This window comes from Cervus canadensis, chromosome 3, assembly GCF_019320065.1.
Source record: "Cervus canadensis isolate Bull #8, Minnesota chromosome 3, ASM1932006v1, whole genome shotgun sequence".
Classification (NCBI taxonomy): domain Eukaryota; kingdom Metazoa; phylum Chordata; class Mammalia; order Artiodactyla; family Cervidae; genus Cervus; species Cervus canadensis.
In genome coordinates, this window is record NC_057388.1 from 40,431,686 (window position 1) to 40,450,049 (window position 18,364).

Below are 18,364 nucleotides of genomic sequence, written 5' to 3' on the forward strand. Positions count from 1 at the left end.
GCAGGTAATGGTGTAGAGACCCAATTGAGCGGTTTCCCAATTACAGAACAATAGATCTTCAGCTTTGTTCCATCTTAACAGCAATCACATGTACAATACTCTTCTACCAGTAATACTGATCCTTATCTCAAGATCCTTAACTTTAATCACATCTGCAAAATCCCCTTAGCCATGTAAAGTAACACATGTACCAATTTTAAAGACTAGACTGTAGGAGGCCATTATTGTACCTACAAAATCAAACATAATGCTGTTTCTGAAAAAATTGCATACATATACTGACAACCAAAATTCAAAACCCCAAGATGGTTTTATTAATCTTGATTAATCTTGATTAATCTTGACTCCTCCTCCTACAATTCCTTTTATACCAATTTAAAAGGCCTTAAAAAGGAATGTTAAAAGAGCAAAAAAGTTAAAACAACTAAGAGGATAAAATAATAGATCCATTGTGACAATAAATTGTTGAACACCTTTCTGAAAAGTGGGCCTCTGTTTTTCAGAAGAAGAATTCAGAATACATCAAAGCCATTAAGTGGAACAATGCACCATTTTAAATTGATAAAATGTAAAGTTCACGTTTATTTACTTCCCACTGCAGTAGTCCCTGGAGAAGGCAATGGCACCCCACTCCAGTACTCTTGCCTGGAAAATCCCATGGACTGAGGAGCCTGGCAGGCTGCAGTCCATGGGGTCGCTGAGAGTCGGACACGACTGAGCGACTTCACTTTCACTTTTCACTTTCATGCATTGGAGAAGGAAATGGCAACCCACTCCAGTATTCTTGCCTGGAGAATCCCAGGGACGGGGGAGCCTGGGGGGCTGCTGTCTTTGGGGTCACACAGAGTCAGACACGACTGAAGTGACTTAGCAGCAGCAGCAGCAGTAGTCCCTATTATTATCATCTTTGTTACAGATAAGGAATCAGAACCTTGATCAGGGGACTCACTTACGGCGACCCCGGGCATAAGCCATAAAGGAAACCCAGAGTCTCACTCAGAGCCTGGAGCTTGATCCTGGGGGACACGCCCTGCCAAGTATGTGTGTGACCACACAGCTAGTGACAGGTGGAGCTGGGACTAGAGCCCAGGTCAGCGTTATCCCCCCTTCCGTGTACACCACCTCTCCACTGTGCTGTGCCAGAAGTTGTTTTTCTGTTCCTATCTTTGTCTCATCCCCATGAACCAAACATTTTGACGCAGGTTACTTGTATTCTCTGCTCCAGTGCCCCTGGATACTCAGAACCCCTACAAACCCCCACGCCTTTTACTCTCAGCCACCGTAAGTGAATTCTCCTACTCAGTCCCGTCCCTGCCCCATGAGGTAGATCCTGGAGGTTTTCCCCAAAGATCTGCTCTGGCCTCTTGATAAGGGCTTGGATGCTGGCGCTCTCTCAATTAACGTTAATTTCTCCCCTCGGCACTCTGGATCCTACCTCTTATCTCCTCATGAAATAATTCCACCAGTTATCTCCTTTTCTCCTCAGTCTTCAGACTCTGTCTCTGTTCAGGTACCATCTCATCTACATGCATGCTTCTCCAAAAGGAAGTCTTCCCTTTATTGGCAGCTTTATTCCTCCCATAGCCACCATGACACTTCTCGGTTCCACTTCCTCACTTCCCATCATTCAGACCCACTGAAATCTGATTTCTGCCTCAGTTCTAGCAATCAGCTGCCACCACTGTGGCCACCTGTGACCCTCCTGTTTGACAAACTTAAGGCCTTATTTTATGAGTATTTCTGTTTACTATTTCTTGAAACCTTTTTCTTACTTGACTTTCAGTTACATCTCAGATACTTTCTTTCATTCTACATACCTTGAAGTGGTCTCTTTTCATGCCACACAATTTTGGTGTCTTGTTTTAAGTTTAACCTAACATATTATATCTCTAATCCTGATAATCTCTATTAAACTCCAGACAAGAAAGCCAACTACTGCCTGACTTTACCTGAACCCAAATTCACTAAGGTTGAGACTTCAAAATGTAGTTTGACTACATTTGAATCCAAACTCCAGAAGTCACTTCAAACTCATTTTGCCCATAACCTAACTTTCTAGACTCCATTCAAAGAAACCTTTTTCCTATATTTTTTATCTCAGCTAATGAAACCATCCAGTTTCCCAAGCTAGAAGTCATCATGGATTTCATCTTCTCCTTTATACTCCTCCACGCCAAGCATATCATCCTGAGTATCTTGTGACTTTCTTTCTTGCTACCCTCCTCACTCTTCACTACTACTATTAATTCATTAAAATGTGTCTATTGAAGTATATGCTATCTGTCAGGCATTGTGCTAAGTACTGGGAATATATTGTGAACAAAATAGATATGATCTCCCCTAGTGGAATCTATACTCTAGATGGAGAGATGAGCATTAAACTAACAATCTCACAAATACAATTACATAGATATGATTTCATAAACATATTTCTAAATAGTGATAAATTCCATACAAAGAAAAATAGAGAATGCAATGAAAAATTATTATGAATGACTTAGATTCAAGATGAAAGGTCAGGGACATCTTCCCTGAGGAAGTAGTGTTTAAGCTGACATAAAGAAGGAGCCAGAGATGATTTGGTGGAGGGTTAAAAAGGATAGGTAAATGAAGGAGATTATGCAGAGGCTCTGTGATTAGAGAAGCCTGGCTTATATTCAATGAATTTCAGTGAGTGAAAGGAAATAACCCATGAGGAAATAACTCTGGGGAAAGTGTGTGTGTGCTAAGTTGTTCAGTCATGTCTGATTCTTTGTGACCCTATGAATGGTAGCCCACCAGTCTGCTCTGTCGAGGGGGTTCTCCAGGCAAGAATACTGGAGTGGGTTGCCATTCGCTTCTCCAGGGGAGTGGGTAGGGACAAACTTATATAAGTCCTTGGAGGTTTTGTGTTTTATCATAAATGTGTGGGAATCCATTTAAGGATTTTAAGCATGATCAGATTCTGTGACATCAGCAAATTTACTGTAGCTTCAGTTGAGGTAAAAATGATGGTGAGCGTGGATTATAATGGTGACTGTAGAGATGGAGAGAAATGGGTTTGAAATAGATTTTGGCGATAGAATAGACAGAAGTTGGTGATAAGGAAGTGAGGGGAAAGAGATTAAGAATGACTTCAGGTTCCTGCCTTTAAAATTTGGAAAGGCAGGTGAAATTTTCCCAAATATTGAACACATAAGACAAGAAGTAGAAGGGAAGGCCGAAGCTTCCATTTTGCCGTGGTGCTAGTGACACACCCACAACTTAATAAATATTTATTTAATGTTGGTGTAATTTAATGACTAAGGTGTTTAATCTCTCTTAAATTACTTAAAGATGTTTCTAGATGGGTTTCTCAATAGAAGAGAATTTAATGCTACATATCCATTATTATAAAGAAAATTGTTCTCAGAACTGGACTTTTCTGTTTGCAAGACTGATATCCTTCCACATTTCCGTTGCCAACTGTTTACAGCTCACCATAAGCACATGGAGTGGTTTCTCTCTTCTTTGCCCTTGGTCTTGTTCAGAGCGTAAGCCCTTTGTAGTTGCTAATATTTTCAGCAAGCCTTACCTCAGTCTGAGTTTTAGCCTCGCTGACACAATTCTTCCTCTTCCAGTGTGCTGCTTTATTCCTGTTCAAGGCTATTTACCTGACCTGCTTTATTTTGAACATATCCTTTATGTAATTGAGTTTATCAGAAGACATGTGCAGGCTTACCCTTTTTCAATACTCGCTGGGATTACTTGAAATGGTCAGATTGCTCTCTCCATAAAGAACAAAGCCCTGGGGGGAAATGACCTTCTGAAAAACAGCTTTATAGTGTTTATAAGTAAAACACTTTTATTTAAAAGATGCAGAAAGGATCATTTTTAAAGCATTGCAGAGAACGCCTCAGCTCTCCACACAAAAATGGATTCTGTAGGCCAAAGATGGCAACTAATTTGAAATTTTCTTTGCAAATTGAATAATTTGCTTGACTGAAACATGGTGATGTTGAGGTTAGGGTACCACCAGCAGTATCTTAATGGAAAGGTTGTTTCTTAGCCTAGGTCAGTTTCATTAAGAAAAACTGCCCTTTTACTGATATGAAACAGCTTAAACAAATTTTCTAAGGTAACTGCAGGGTTTAACTCATTTAATGAATTTTAATAACATGATCAGTCAAAAACCTGGAAAAAAAAATGAATAACACTGAACTAGTTTTAATGGAAATTAGCTCATTACCCTGCTGGCGTACATTTACTAAAAGCTGAATTTTTGATGGAAAATTTGCCAGGCTGTAGGAAAATGGGAGGATCTTTAAATTAAAGATTAACTGTATTAGTGGTATTTTTCTCCCTTAAATTAGCCTTAACTGGAGGCTTTTTAAAACCTTGGGTCTTTCTCCCCTTTGGGAAACTTAAAAAAAAAAAAAAGATGATTTCCTCTACAGAAAGAATTTCTCACTGTCCCTGAAATATTTTCAGGAAGTAGTAGGGACATGAATCTCCATTATTAGTCACAATCCTTTATAAGAAATGATCTTTTAAGAGGTGCGGGGGCGGGGTGGGAGGGGGGGGGGGTCTGTGCAAGTGGCCAGGTGAGTTTTCTGACCTCCAGCAGGGTACCAAAGGGACTGTGAAAAAAATTTATCGTTCTCACTTTCTCTTTTTTTTTTTCTCACATTCATGTGATATGTGTGTACTTTTATTCTCCCTTTCTTTCTCCTCAAGCTCTTTTTATTGCTTTACTTTTTTATTTTTTAAATTGTGATAAAATATATTATATGTAACATAACATTTGCCATATTAACCATATTTAAAGTGTATAGTAGTTGTTTAGTCACTCAGTCGTATCCAACTCTTTGCGACCCCATGGACTGCAGCACACTAGGCTCCTTTGTCCTCCACTATGTCCCAGAGTTTGCTCAAATTCATGTCCATTGTGTTGGTGATGCCATCCAACCATCTTATCCTCTGTTGCCCCCTTCTCCTCCTGCCCTCAGTCTTTCCCAGCATCATTTTCAGTGAGTCAGCTCTTTGTATCAGGTGGCCAAAGTATTGGAACTTCAGTTTCAGCATCAGTCCTTCCAATAAATATTCAGGGTTGATTTCCTTTAGGATTGACTGGTTTGATCTCCTTGCAGTCCAAGGGACTCTCAGGAGTAGTGTTAGGTATATTTAATTGTTGTATCTTATTTTTCAAGCAAACCAGAACAAAGCTTTTAGTAACTCAGAGCATGGACATCTTTGCTGCAACAGACCTTTAGTTCAAAATGGTTCCTAGTCCTTTTCTGTCGCTTAAAGAAAAAGAGAAATAGAAAGTGTTTCTCCTGCATCTCTGTCATTTGTAGTAATGTGGATTTTTCTATAAAATTCATGAAATTAATGATAGCTTTCAAAGCCAGAGTCCTATGTTGTAGCAAGTACTTCAGTTAAAGAAAAAATCATCTCACATTCTGCAAATGGTAGTTCAGTATATCGAACAGACTATAGAGGCATATTGAAAGATTTAGTCCTGTTTAGGAAATTACTAGAAATCCCAAAAAGTTGCGTTGGCCTAATTCCAAAGTGAAGATATCATGATGGCATTCTCTGATTAAGTTGCTCTTCATTGTATTTTGAACCCTTATTTGAAGTGGGGAGTTTTAAGAAAGTTCATCATCTTGTGCCCTGTGAAAATAATTATTATATAATGATTAAAAAAAAAAAACTCTTACCAAACAATTCACAAATGCATGCTAGAAAGTGACTGTCCCTTCAGAGCTGCAGTAAATATACTGATATTCTTTCATTGGGGGTATCTTGTGTCAGAAGTAGTTTCTGAAAAAAGCCACTTTTGGAACTTTCTTATGATAAGGCACTATTGCTAACCAGTCATCACATTATTTGAAAATGTTCCTTTGTGGCACTGACATTGGCCACACAGAGTTTGTGTCACCTGAGGTGAGACATTAGGTAGAAATTGCTCCTTATGAACAACCAACCAACGCAATCCAATGATGTGCATAGAATGTTTTCTGGTTTCTCCTAAAGCAAGGTTCCTAACAAGAAAACATTGGAGAGGGTGCAAAAATGGGAAATACTAAATATTTTCTGTATTTTTACTTAATTGAGTGGGTATTACCTACAATAGACATTGTTATTGTGTTTTTATTTTTAACTGGTTACCCAGGTCTTATATAAAATGTTCCCTATATAGGGTGTTCAAATTTAGAAAATGAAAATGTAGACTTCCCAATTAAATTGAGTTTCAGATAAACAAGTAATTTTTAATATAAGTATGTCCTATGTAGTATATGTCTCATGCAGTCAGTATACAGGACATACTAAAAAGTTATTCATTGCTTATCTGAAATTCATATTTAACTGGGCAACCATAGTCCTATAATTTATTAAAATTGTATTTAGTTGATATGTAAATTTGATTTAACTTTCAGTATGAAACTGGTTTTGTCTTTTCTCCTCTTCCATTTTTAAGCATCAGAATTTCTTGTTTAAGCTATTTGTACTGTGTTTCTGTTTCTCTGCCCATCTAATTGTGCTTTTACATGAGGAATTAAAAATATATTTTAACTTTATTTCTTGTTCTAAAGAAGACAGATTTTAGAGATCTAACTCAGTTTTGTTCTTCATATTAAATGTATTAAAATTTCTTTATTGGCTGCATCTAAATTTTCCCATTTATTCTCTTACCTTTTTCCTTTTTAAAATGTCTCTTCTCATGTTTCAGTTAACTTATAACTGTTTCTTGAGGCCTTTCATTTTTATTGTCTTTAGAGTTAGAATTAAATAATGTTTGGATTCATACACAGACACATCAACACACTTCAATAAATGATCAGTATGGAAAACAGGTCAAGTTATTTAATAAATAAATAAATAAATAAATTTTAATTCCATAAGAGAATTATAATATTCCACATTCTATAGAAGTAGGGGAAATAAAGGCCAGAAATAAACTAAAATATAAAGCAAGTTTTATTAGTATTTTAAAGAAAAGGCTCTTTTTTATGAATTTGCCTTTGTAAAAAGGACTATCAGCTCTGAAAGTCTTAAGAAAAAGCTATCAATATTCCTCATCCTGTATCCCTGTGACTGTAGGTGGTGAGACACCCAAAAGTAATTGTCTCAACAAACCAAGCCTGTCTTCCTTCTGTGATCTATTTTGGCCAGAATGATTTCAGAAAAAGAAAAATTCCAGAAATAAGGATTTAAAAGTTCTTATTTTGTTTGGGGTATTTTATGTTAATTGCAATAGACTAGATTTCTTAGAGGTGTAATCCCTATGAAAATTTATTGTACATTTATAATCATTTGACCCACATTAGTATAGCATTTGACCTACATTATTTGACCCATGCTATTCACACATTGGAGAAGGAAATGGCAACCCACTCTAGTGTTCTTGCCTGGAGAATCCCAGGGATGAAGAAGCCTGGTGGGCTGCCGTCTATGGGGTCGCACAGAGTCGGACACGACTGAAGCAACTTAGCAGCAGCAGCATTATAGCATTTATGGAGCTCTTCCAATGAAGTCAAGCAGAAAACTGGAGATTAATCATGTAGAAAACATGATTTTATCAATTAATTGGGCCAAATTGGGTATACCCAAAATAGATGTTCTCTTTTCTTTCATTATTCTTTTGAATTTTTACTTACACAATTATCAAAACAGCAAACTGCCAACCAATTAAGTCTTTAAAGAAGAATTACATACCTTTTTATATAATTTATTTTTAATTGTAGGATAATTGCTTTACAATGTTGTATTGCAAAATAGATGTTTTCTGTTCATCTTCATTTAAGTGTTTATAGCATGATTGCTAATTTGCCAAAGGAACTCTAAGACTCACATAGGTTATTTTTAAGGAAATCTATTCTGATACTATTTCTGCTACCTAAAATTACTTACTCTGAAGCAAGCTGCTTCTTTTTGACAATGACTCAGAAAGTGAAGCTATTGCTTCAGAGATCGAAGCCTCTTCCTCACAACTCAACATTAGACATATTTCAGAAACTGCCATAATGGGCACAGTGGAGAAGTCCTGGGTCATGCCAATAGTCTGAGGCCAGACTGAATAAAACAACCTCAAAAGAAGAGGAAGCCAACATACCAGTGATGACAGGTGGTCAAATTAAATGGCCCTCTCTCCTTGTCTGATCTTAACCAATGTCCCTATTATGCCATTTCAGTTCTGGCACTGTAACTACCGAGAGGTCCCATGATTATACGTTTTCCACGGGAGAGATAATCATCTTTTAAGATAAGGCCCCATGTAGAGATGAGAGCTCCATAAAAGGAAACCATTTTCAATACATCTGTAAATCTAAGAAACTCCCAGTACCTAGCAAATGTAAAGCAGCAAATACTCAAAATCCATTCTGGCACTGCAGGAAGAAGAAAGAGGAGGAACACAGAGAAAGCAGAGGAAATCACTGAATGTTTTAACATTGGAGAATGTATAAATGATATCTTTTCTGAAAAGAACTGTTGCTGGCAATTCCATGAAACAGCAAATAAATTTTATCCTTCAATGAAACGAATAGTTAATTGGCCAATAGGTCACAATGCTTTTCACTTTTATAATTATTGGTCAGATTGTTTTCATTGGCATTTTACAGAGTGAGTCACAGAGATAAATATATTTATTTATCTGTAGTTTTACTCTCAGCTATTATCAAAAAGGATGTGATTAAATCCTTGCAATTAAATTATAATCAAGCCACACATTGAATAGAACTTTTTTAATAGTTGGAAAGAGAAATAAGAACATACATACAGAGTATACAAGAAAGTAAACCAATTCCACCCATCTCTTTAGGTAAGATAGTTGTTATACTTCAGCATTAAATTTAACTCTGTTCCAAGGAAAATTGAGGAATATAATGGCTTACATGCTTTCACTCTTTTCATAAAATGCAGCATCAGCTATTTACAATGTTTGTGTTGAGGTGCAGTTATTATTTAAATTAGTATCTATACTGTGCCTGAGTTGGATTGCTTCAGCATCTAGATAAGTGTGTTTCTCGTTTTCTGTGGATATTTCCTATAAATGGAAATAGTTGAAAAACATGGCCCATTCTATGCCAGTCCAAGTTTTAAAGGTAGTAAACATTACATGGCATATTTTCAACATTCCATTTTTTATTAGGCATTTTATCAGACACCACATAATATTAACATGAGTGAAATCATTGAAAGGGGAGAGATGCTATGAGAAGAAAGTAATTTTGTTCTGTATGCTGGATTGTGTTTTGGCTTGCTGGGATCAGTATATGATAAAATAATAACAATAAAGGAAAAAGGAATTAATCTGTCCTTTACTTTTAATTATCTTAAAGGTCATTCAGATCAAACAAAGTCAGTCCAACTGTCACATCATTTGTGATCATTGAAAGAGCTCAATGAGTTGAAAAAAATCCTGTCTTTGATGATACATGATTCACTCAATTAACAAACATTTTTAGCCGCTTCTTCATGAAAAACATTGTGCTGTCCCTAGAGCAGAGGGATAATAAAATAGATATCTGCTAAAAAAAAAAAAAATAGATATCTGCTGTAGAGAAAAAATCAGTGGGAGAAACGGCCATGTGCAATTATAGTAGACTCTGATTCATGATATAAGTATATACATTATTTATAAATTTAGGATTAATGAAAGCTTGTTGATTGATTTCTAACCACATAAAGCAGCTCAGAGGTTAAAGCGTCTGCCTGCAATGCAGGAGACCTGGGTTTGATCCCTGGGTTGGGAAGATCCCCTGGAGAAGGAAATGGCAACCCACTCCAGTATTCTTGCCTGGAAAATCCCATGGACAGAGGAGCCTGGTAGGCTACAGTCCACGGGGTTGCAGAGTCAGACACGACTGAGCGACTTCACTTCCACTTTCAAAACAGAATTATTTGTTATACTAATCACAGGTGTTAACCTTTAAAAGTCTCAATTTCTATCTATATTCTGTCTGTCCCTCTCTACCCTTCCTCACTGTTTCTCATTTTCTCTCTCTCTCTCTCTCTTCCCCTCTCTCCCTCTCTCTCTCTCTTCCCACCCACACCCACCCCCCCCCCCCGACACACACACAGCTAAGGCTGTGCCACAGAAAGCCTGAAGGATGACTCAGCCTTAGCTCTTGTAAAGTGACTGATCTTTTGCTACACAGTTCCTCACCATCCCTGGGCTTCAGAATCCTCAGCTGCCGAATAAAGAAATGTTCCTAGATACATTAATATGATTCCAATAAAATTGGTCCCTTTGAAAAAAAACTGAGCAGCCAGGCAGAATGTGTTGTTGTCGTTCTTGTTGTTTACTATTAACTTATATAAAGTACTTGCAGGAGTCTTAATATCATGCTAACTGTAAGTGGTAGTGGAATGTATTTTCAAAGTTCATATATTGTTTTCTTTATTGCAGGTTTCTTTTCTCCATGGAAAACCCCAAAGCCTGTAAGTTGAAATTCTTCTTTATTACTAGTTATGATTACAATTCCACTAAATAATATTTGAATTGGGTAACCTCAAAATCCCTTCCTCCTTTGAGATTTTTGATGTCAAAAGAACAAATTCTCTGTGAAAAACTAACTTGTCTTATTTTCCTATAAAGATAGTTCTGTTTTTTTACAAAACAAGCATTAACACTGTTCAGTATGGTGTGCTGAAAATTCTTTAGAAAGCTTTGTTTTCACCATCAGAAATATCGGAGTTTCTTACTGCATTAAATTTTTAAAACAATACAAATTATAGACCCAGATGTCTTGACCTACAAATTATATCTGATCCTCAAGAAATTTAGCTATATATATATTTGTGTTTATATTTACATTTTAATGCATGCAGAGCTAAATACATGTGTGTCTGTGAAAAAAAATGTGTTTTTCCACCATACCTGACATCACTCAAAGTGGTGCTCTGAACTTTCAGAAACTGGTGATCTCTGCCGTCACCTAGTCTCTCTGAGCCTAGTTTCTTTATCAGCTGTCCTGAAATGTTGATGCTAATGTAGGAGACTGGTATTTTATTAATCTTTTTGTGACACAAGTTTAGCCAAGTTGCCTTCCCAGCTGGGAAGATCTTTACTTGCCATTAGATTAAACTAGTTTGTCCAAATCCCAAGAGCTGGGACTAGCTTTCTGGGGTCCCATTCTATGCTGTGTTAGAATAGCCGACCCTAACTGAGATGGCTAAAACCCACAAGTGGAAGAGAGCTGTGGCAAAGTGATTCAAGTTAACAACAAAAAACAAAACAAAATAAACAATTAAAAAAAAAAAAAAAAAAACCTCAAAATCTCAGGGAATCATGTCTTCCACCTACTTTTCTTTCCTCTCACAGTAAGTAGCTCTGACACAAGTGGCCCCTAGTTTGGCCAGTAGGTAGGGAATTCTTGGGTTAATTTTATGCTCCTTTTTTCCCCCTTTTACTCAAGGTATATTTAAGTGCTTCATTTTCTCATTCTAGAAATGGACATAATTTGATTTTGCATATTTTTCAAGTGCAAAAACTGGCTTAGTTAAATAACATGGCTTTAAAATTGTTTGAAGACATGTGAAAATAAAATATTATTGAGCCCTGGAGTGTGCCTGAGGTCCAGGTTTCTCTCAAAGATGAGAAAACTGGGAGCAGGTGATGAGAGGCCCATGCTCTCAGAACTTTCACACCACGAATGTCCTCCTTTGGGATTCAGCTCATCTGGTCCACAGAGAATATCAGATGAGAAAACTAGTCTTCCTTGGGCCTAGTTAAACTATTTAGTGATACATGTGATTTTGAAAATAAGTATTTAAATATATTTAAAATGAAATTTGTTTTGCCTTGACCAAAATCTGAATAATCCCTTCCTTTCACCACCAGAGTTAAATATCTGTGTTCTGTGGTTACACATATCTTTATCTAATTTAACAAGGAATCTTGCAACCTCATCATGATGCTACAATTATATAATCTACTGATTTCCTTATAGGTACCACATTTACACAAATGATGCCATTTGGCATAATAATAGTATTTGCTGTCATTACACTAATTACATCCACACTCAATAATTCCAAAAATGGGTTTTCATAGAACTCAGTTTAAAATTAATTCTGAACCCAGGCATCCCTCCAAAAGGTAGGACTTGGACTTCCAGGTACTAAGCTAAATGAAGATAGAGGACTGTCAGTGTAATGTCCTCCATGCATCTACCAGAAACTCTTCAGATTAGGGACTCTGGTGACAGGACATGTGTACAGTGGTTTAGGGTGCAGGCTCTGAAGGCTTACTGCCTGTGTTCAAACTGTGCCCCTCCTTACTAGCTAGGTTGCCTTCGACTAACTGCTTAAGCTTTCAGTATTTCAAGTTCATCTATAAAATGGGGATAATAATAATACTCCTCTCATGGTTATTGTAAAGAGTCTATGACTTAATCCATGTAAGGTGCTTAAAGCAGAGCCTCTGACATGCTCAAAAATATAAAATACTCTCCTTCTAGAAAGCAGACCTTCCATGAATAAACTCTTAATAAATTAATCACTCAATGAATGAACATAGTTTGCAAAACTATTTACTTAAACAAATATATAAATACATACCCCCAGTATTTGGATTTATACACTCTCTCCTTTGAAGAAGAATGATGACATTTTTAATCAGGATAAGGAAATGTTATCCCGAGTGAGATCACCCCTTCTCCTGGTCCTATGTCACTGCCTGACCTTCTTCTGTCCTACTGACCCACATCTAAACTAATCCCCATCAAGATAGTCACTTCTGTTTAACAAGTAGTACACTAATTGTAGTGAGTTCTTGTTCTCTTCATCTGGAAGGAATCCAAGTTCATTCTTCAAGTACTGAATCAAGCCAAGTGTCTTCATCTCCCAGCTCCCTAAAATAGTAAGGAAGTGTGTTTAGACTATCCCAGATTCTACAGGTAGCAAGCAGTTTCTAGTTTTCATGGGGAGGCCCATTTACCTTGTTCACAAGCTCTCTATTCTCAATGTGCATCCTAGAATCAGAAGGTGGGTTTAAAAAAATTGGCCACACCATGATTGATTTTTTTTCTGTTTTACTCTTTGATATCCCATCATGGATTATATGTCCACTCTGCCCACTTCTATCTCAGTGACTATACTTTCATACAGTTAAAACATTCACTCACTCATCAAGGAGAATAGCAATACAGGTCTTCTCCCAGATAAAGAAAACAATTTTGTTTCCATTTTTCCTTACTCTAGTGAAGTGTTTATAAATATTGGCATAGGTAAGGACACGGCTAGGATTGGAAAGTTCCAATCGAAGCCTTGTTGACAGGTTAACACCTGGCAGGTAACACAGCTCTTCAGAGGTCAAGGCCAGGAAGACACTAGGTAGAATAAGGAGTTGGGATAAGAATCTAGGTGGTTTATGAATATTGAGAGGAACTAGTTCAATCCCTGGGTCGGGAAGATGCCCTGGAGAAGGAAATGGCAACCCACTCCAGTACTCTTGCCTGGAAAATCCCATGGACAGAGGAACCTGGCAGGCTACAGTCCATGGGGTTGCAAAGAGTTGGACACGACTGAGCGACTTTACTTACTTACTTGCTTAGTGAGTGCAAGGTAACCCAGCTGGAAAGCAAAAGTGCAGAGACCAAGGTATCTAAGAAAGTATTGGGAAGTCAGTAGAGTTGCTCAGTCATGTTGGACTCTTTGCAACCCCGTGGACTGTAGCCTGCCAGGCTTCTCTGCCCATAGCATTCTCTAGGCAAGAATACTGGAGTGGGTAGCCATTCTCTTCTCCAGGAGATCTTCCCAACCCAGGAATGGAACCCATGTCTCCTGCATTGCAGGCAGATTCTTCACTGTCTGAGTTACCAGGAAAACCCTTAATACCTATGGCTGATTCATGTTGATGTTTGACAGAAATCAACAAAACTCTGTAAAAGCAATTATCCTTCAATTAAATTTAAAAAAAAAGAAAAGATGCTGTCAGATCAGCACATCAGCTCCAGTGAGCAGGGGGTGGGGGTGGGGGTGGGGGGATTGATCCCACAGCAGGGGGTTTCCACCATGGTCTTCTAGGCCTGAACTTCAAATGACTTGATAAGAGGGTGGGGGAGTGAAGGACTATGAGTCTTCTTTTTCAGTAATTTCATGGGCACTGTGATAATCTGCTCTACAGTCTTAGAATCCCTGACAGAGTGACTCGAGGGTTGATTAATGTCACAGCAAGACACTGTGAATGCTTTACTAAGCGTGAACTGGACTCAACAGATTTCTCCATCTCCATGCTGTAGACATTGTAGGATTTTTCTATCTGCCACAGAAACTTTCCTAAACAATGCCAAAAGCATTATTTATTTTGTAGATTTAAGAATGTTTTTTAGAATACTAATATTTCACCTGAAGCATGTTTGCTCCAGTGACTGCACATGAACAATATATACACTAGCAAGACTTATGGGAGAATCAGATAACCCTCCGCGGAAGATAGGAGAAATAAATAGACATTTGCTGAAGCCCTTTGATGACAAGTGGGACACTCAGTGATTCAGACCATATTTCTAATTTATTTACTTTTTAGAATTAAGTATCTTATGTTTGGAAACAGAAGGGAGAAAGTCACAGCCAAAATGCACCCACATGACACCTGAAGTCGGTTAAAATGAAAAATAAAAAAGAATATGCCTTTAGCCACAGTATGGGTCTTCCTGTCAGAGCACAAGCACAGAGAATGGATGACCAAAGGAACCTACAGTGGCTTCCCAGGCAAATTTTACTTTCAAGTGAATTATGAAGTGCGTACTTAAAGATTTTTACTAAATGGGAGCGAAAGGGTCACTGAGCAGAAAATTAGCCAGGACTCTAAGCAAATTTACCAATTATTCCCCTCAATGTATTATTATGTTAAAGGAAAAAAAAGGACCCCCATTATAGTTATAGATTTGTTTTTGACCCAGGATAGGGCGCTGACAGCTGCTGGGCCTCTCTGTGCTCCTAGGAATCATGTTTAATCTTAGGGAGTTGAACTCAGCTAGGGGTTTTCCATCTTTGTTAGTTATAGAACCTTTGTTCAAATGAAATCTTGGTCAGTAGCCCATAAAGAAAACAAATTAAAATGAAGCCAAGTGTCTTAGTTTCTTCTGAAAGCTATAATAAAATAGATTAGCATCTTATAAAAACAGAAATATATTTCTTATAGTTCTGCAAGCTAAAAGTCCAAGATGAAGGCACCAGAAGATTCAGTGTTGGTCAGAGCCCACCTCCTAGATGGCTGTAACCTCACCTGGCACTTGGGACTACAGAGTTATCTGGGGTCTCCTCTATAAGGGCACCAATTCTATTCATGAAAGCTCCAACTTCATGACCTAATTGTCTCCCCAAAGCTCCACCTCCTAGTAGTGTCACCATGGGTGTTAGAATGTCAATAAATGAATTTCAAAAAAGCTCAAATATTCAGGCGTTATCACCAGCAGTACTGAGAGAAGGGTCAGTGACCCATTTCTTGCCCAGTTTGCTGAATGGTCCAACCCCTGCCACAATCCTAGGTACATAAGTGGGTCACAGAGACCTTTGTGTTACATGCTATCTCACATCCTCTCCAACTTTAAAACATATGTTGTTGATAGGTGACAGCTGGCATTGAAGCCCTAACCAAACAATAGCTGTTATAAAAACAAAAGCAGTGACAGTGCAGTAGAGACTAGAAAGTTATAATCCTGACAAGCTCAAAAGAGTGTGTATCAAAACTGGTCTTCAAGAAAGAACAGGTGACCATATTTTATTGACTTCATCCATTCACTAAATTTGCATTTTCTGAGTACTTGCTGTGTGTTGATAATGCAACAATGAGAGAGACTCTATCCCCTGAAATCTCTGTCCGCAGCATCATCTATGTGTGGAGACAAAGGTGGGCTTGCAATTACACTTGAGTGTGAGGGGTAGGTAGTGGGTACCATGGGCGCACCCAGGAGGGACAAGTAACCAGATCAGGAATGGTCAGCAAAGGCCTTCTGGGGGAGGGGCCTCATCTGAATCTAGTAGCCAGATATAATGAAGATGAGAGATGGAAGAGTGCAAAATAGGTAAACTTTGCAAGCAGAAAAAGAAATAAAATATGCAAGGGAGAGAACCTGTAGGGTTCTAGGGAATGAGAGGAGGGACCATCAGTGGAGAAGAGAAAGAGGATCAGCTGGAGAGCCGCCATGCCCCACTCGAAGGTGGCATTTATCCTGAGGACTACACTCAGTGCAGAATTTCAAACAAGAGGGTACCCTAATCTCATTCTACACACAACAGGTTTAGTCAAAACTGAAAAGCTGAAGTTGAGTTTGAAAGAGAAATCGATTGGTTGTTTAAGTTGGTTGTGTAAACAGGTGATCTTGGTGAACGTGGCTTTCTCCTTGATAAAAAGAAATGAATCCTCACTTTACCTCATGGGGCTATAGTGATGATCAAAGAAGATAATGTAAATGAAAGAGTTTGGTGAACTAAAAAGTATTCTACAGACTGTTAATAAAGCATGATGGTGGCGGCAGCAGCATTTTGGAGAAGAAACCACAAGATCAGCAATAAATGAAGCTTCATAGAAGACTTTGAACAATTCAGAAACCCCAAAGGGTTGTATAATTACTTATCAACCTTGAGGAAAGTGATTGAATGTTCAAGTATAGGAAGTGGTCTGGATGTGTATAGGTGTCAAATGAATACCTGCAGGCTATTTTCTTCTTCTGTAAAAATGGTGTCATGAATTGGAGTCATCTTAGAAAAGGAACAATACCATACAGTTATAAGCACTTACAGATAAATTATCTTGAAATACATACATGTCTTATTTTATACTGGACTTACCTGGTGGCTCAGATGGTAAAGCATCTGCCTACAATGTGGGAGACCCAGGTTCAATACCTGGGTTGGGAAGATCTCCTGGAGAAGGAAATGGCAACCCACTCCAGTATTCTTGCCTGGAAAATCCCATGAATGGAGGATCCTGGTAGGTAAGATAAATTATCTTGAAATACATACAGTGTTTTTTGTTATAGGGAGAAAAAAAACAGATTCAGAGAGATTAAGTGATTCGCTGAAAATTACTAGCTGATAGGTGACAAGGTTATGAAAGTTTGCATTCAAAAGTCAAGCTACTCATGTATTTATAACCATCTATGGTGCTTTATTATATAGAAATAGAATTTTTTCTTTCAAGGCACTTATACCAAAGTTTTGAATGTTTTGTAAAAGAAAAGTCTGCAGGACAAGGAAGTTGAACTTAAATGTGAGCGCTGTGGTGTGTGACAAGGGAAACAGCAAGAAAGAGTTCATTGTCAGTCATCTTCTCTGTTCTCTTTGGCTTTACAGATAATGGACCGATGGGAGAACCAAGGCAGTCCTCAAACGAGTTTATCTGCTCCGGCCATACCACAGAACCTGCCCTTCCCTCCCGCCCTTCACAGGAGTTCCTTTCCTGATTCAACAGAGGCCTTTGACCCAAGGAAGCCTGACCCATATGAGCTCTACGAGAAATCGAGAGCCATTTATGAAAGTAGGCGTAAGTGAAAGCCACATAAAACAAGAGCGTATTACAAATAGCTGAAGCCCTGCCAGGGAGTTTATTGAGGCTGGAATGATCTGGTGTGATTTTATATTTTGAGGTTCAAAACCTATCTCTAAAGTAAAGCCAGCTGATATAAACTTTTCCTTAAAAAAGAAAAAAATCTATATCAACTCAAAAAGAGCTCATATCTTTTGGGTTTAAATTTTGTTTCCTCCTTTTTCTCCCTAAATCCTTTAACAAAATCTGGAATGTGGGGGGGAAGGGGGGCAAAGGGTAGGCAGTAGGGAAAGAGATGACTAGCTTAAGCCACCAGATAATAAGAAGAAATAGTTAGGATTTTTATGTTTATTCTGATCTTAGTCTGAAGCATAGATTTTCTTAGAGCATGAATGCAGTCACTGAAGATTTTAGGAATGTGATTAAAGTGTCAACCAAGTCCTTCCAACTCATGATGGTGAAAGTAATGGTTCTAAAAGCAGGAAAGAGCAGGTGCCAATCATTTCTACCTGAACTTTGTTTCTTGTTTAATGCACTGGGGCCCATTTGAAAGTTGAGTCATAAAATATCATGTAGGCACTTGTCACCCTATTTAAAAGTCTTCTAAAATAATTTCATTGCACTTTATAAATATTAGAAAACAAAGGTTTTTAATATTGCATATGCATTCACTGAGCCACTTTCCACCACCTAACAGGTCATCTCTTTTGAACGTTAAAGAACAGGAATCAAAATGGCTTGAATGTATAATCTATGAAGGAAATGCACAGTATGAGATGAACTTGAGGAATGGCTTGAGAAATCTAGCCTAGAGAGCAGGGTTTGGTTCCTGGTGCTCCTGTTTACAGTCTGCTGATTTCCTGTTTCGGTATTCCACCAGTGTCTTCTTTCCACCTTTATCAT

At 38.0% G+C, this 18,364-nt stretch overlaps 1 protein-coding gene across 1 annotated transcript in view; it reads left to right on the top strand.

Annotated features, from left to right (window-relative positions):
* The window catches only part of MAGI2 (membrane associated guanylate kinase, WW and PDZ domain containing 2), a 1,406,679-nt gene that overhangs the window by 1,222,789 nt on the left and 165,526 nt on the right, over positions 1–18,364 (top strand). Inside the window, 2 exon segments of the mRNA XM_043462935.1 lie at positions 10,376–10,407; positions 17,269–17,458. Of these exon segments, the coding sequence (XP_043318870.1) occupies positions 10,376–10,407; positions 17,269–17,458 (222 nt within the window).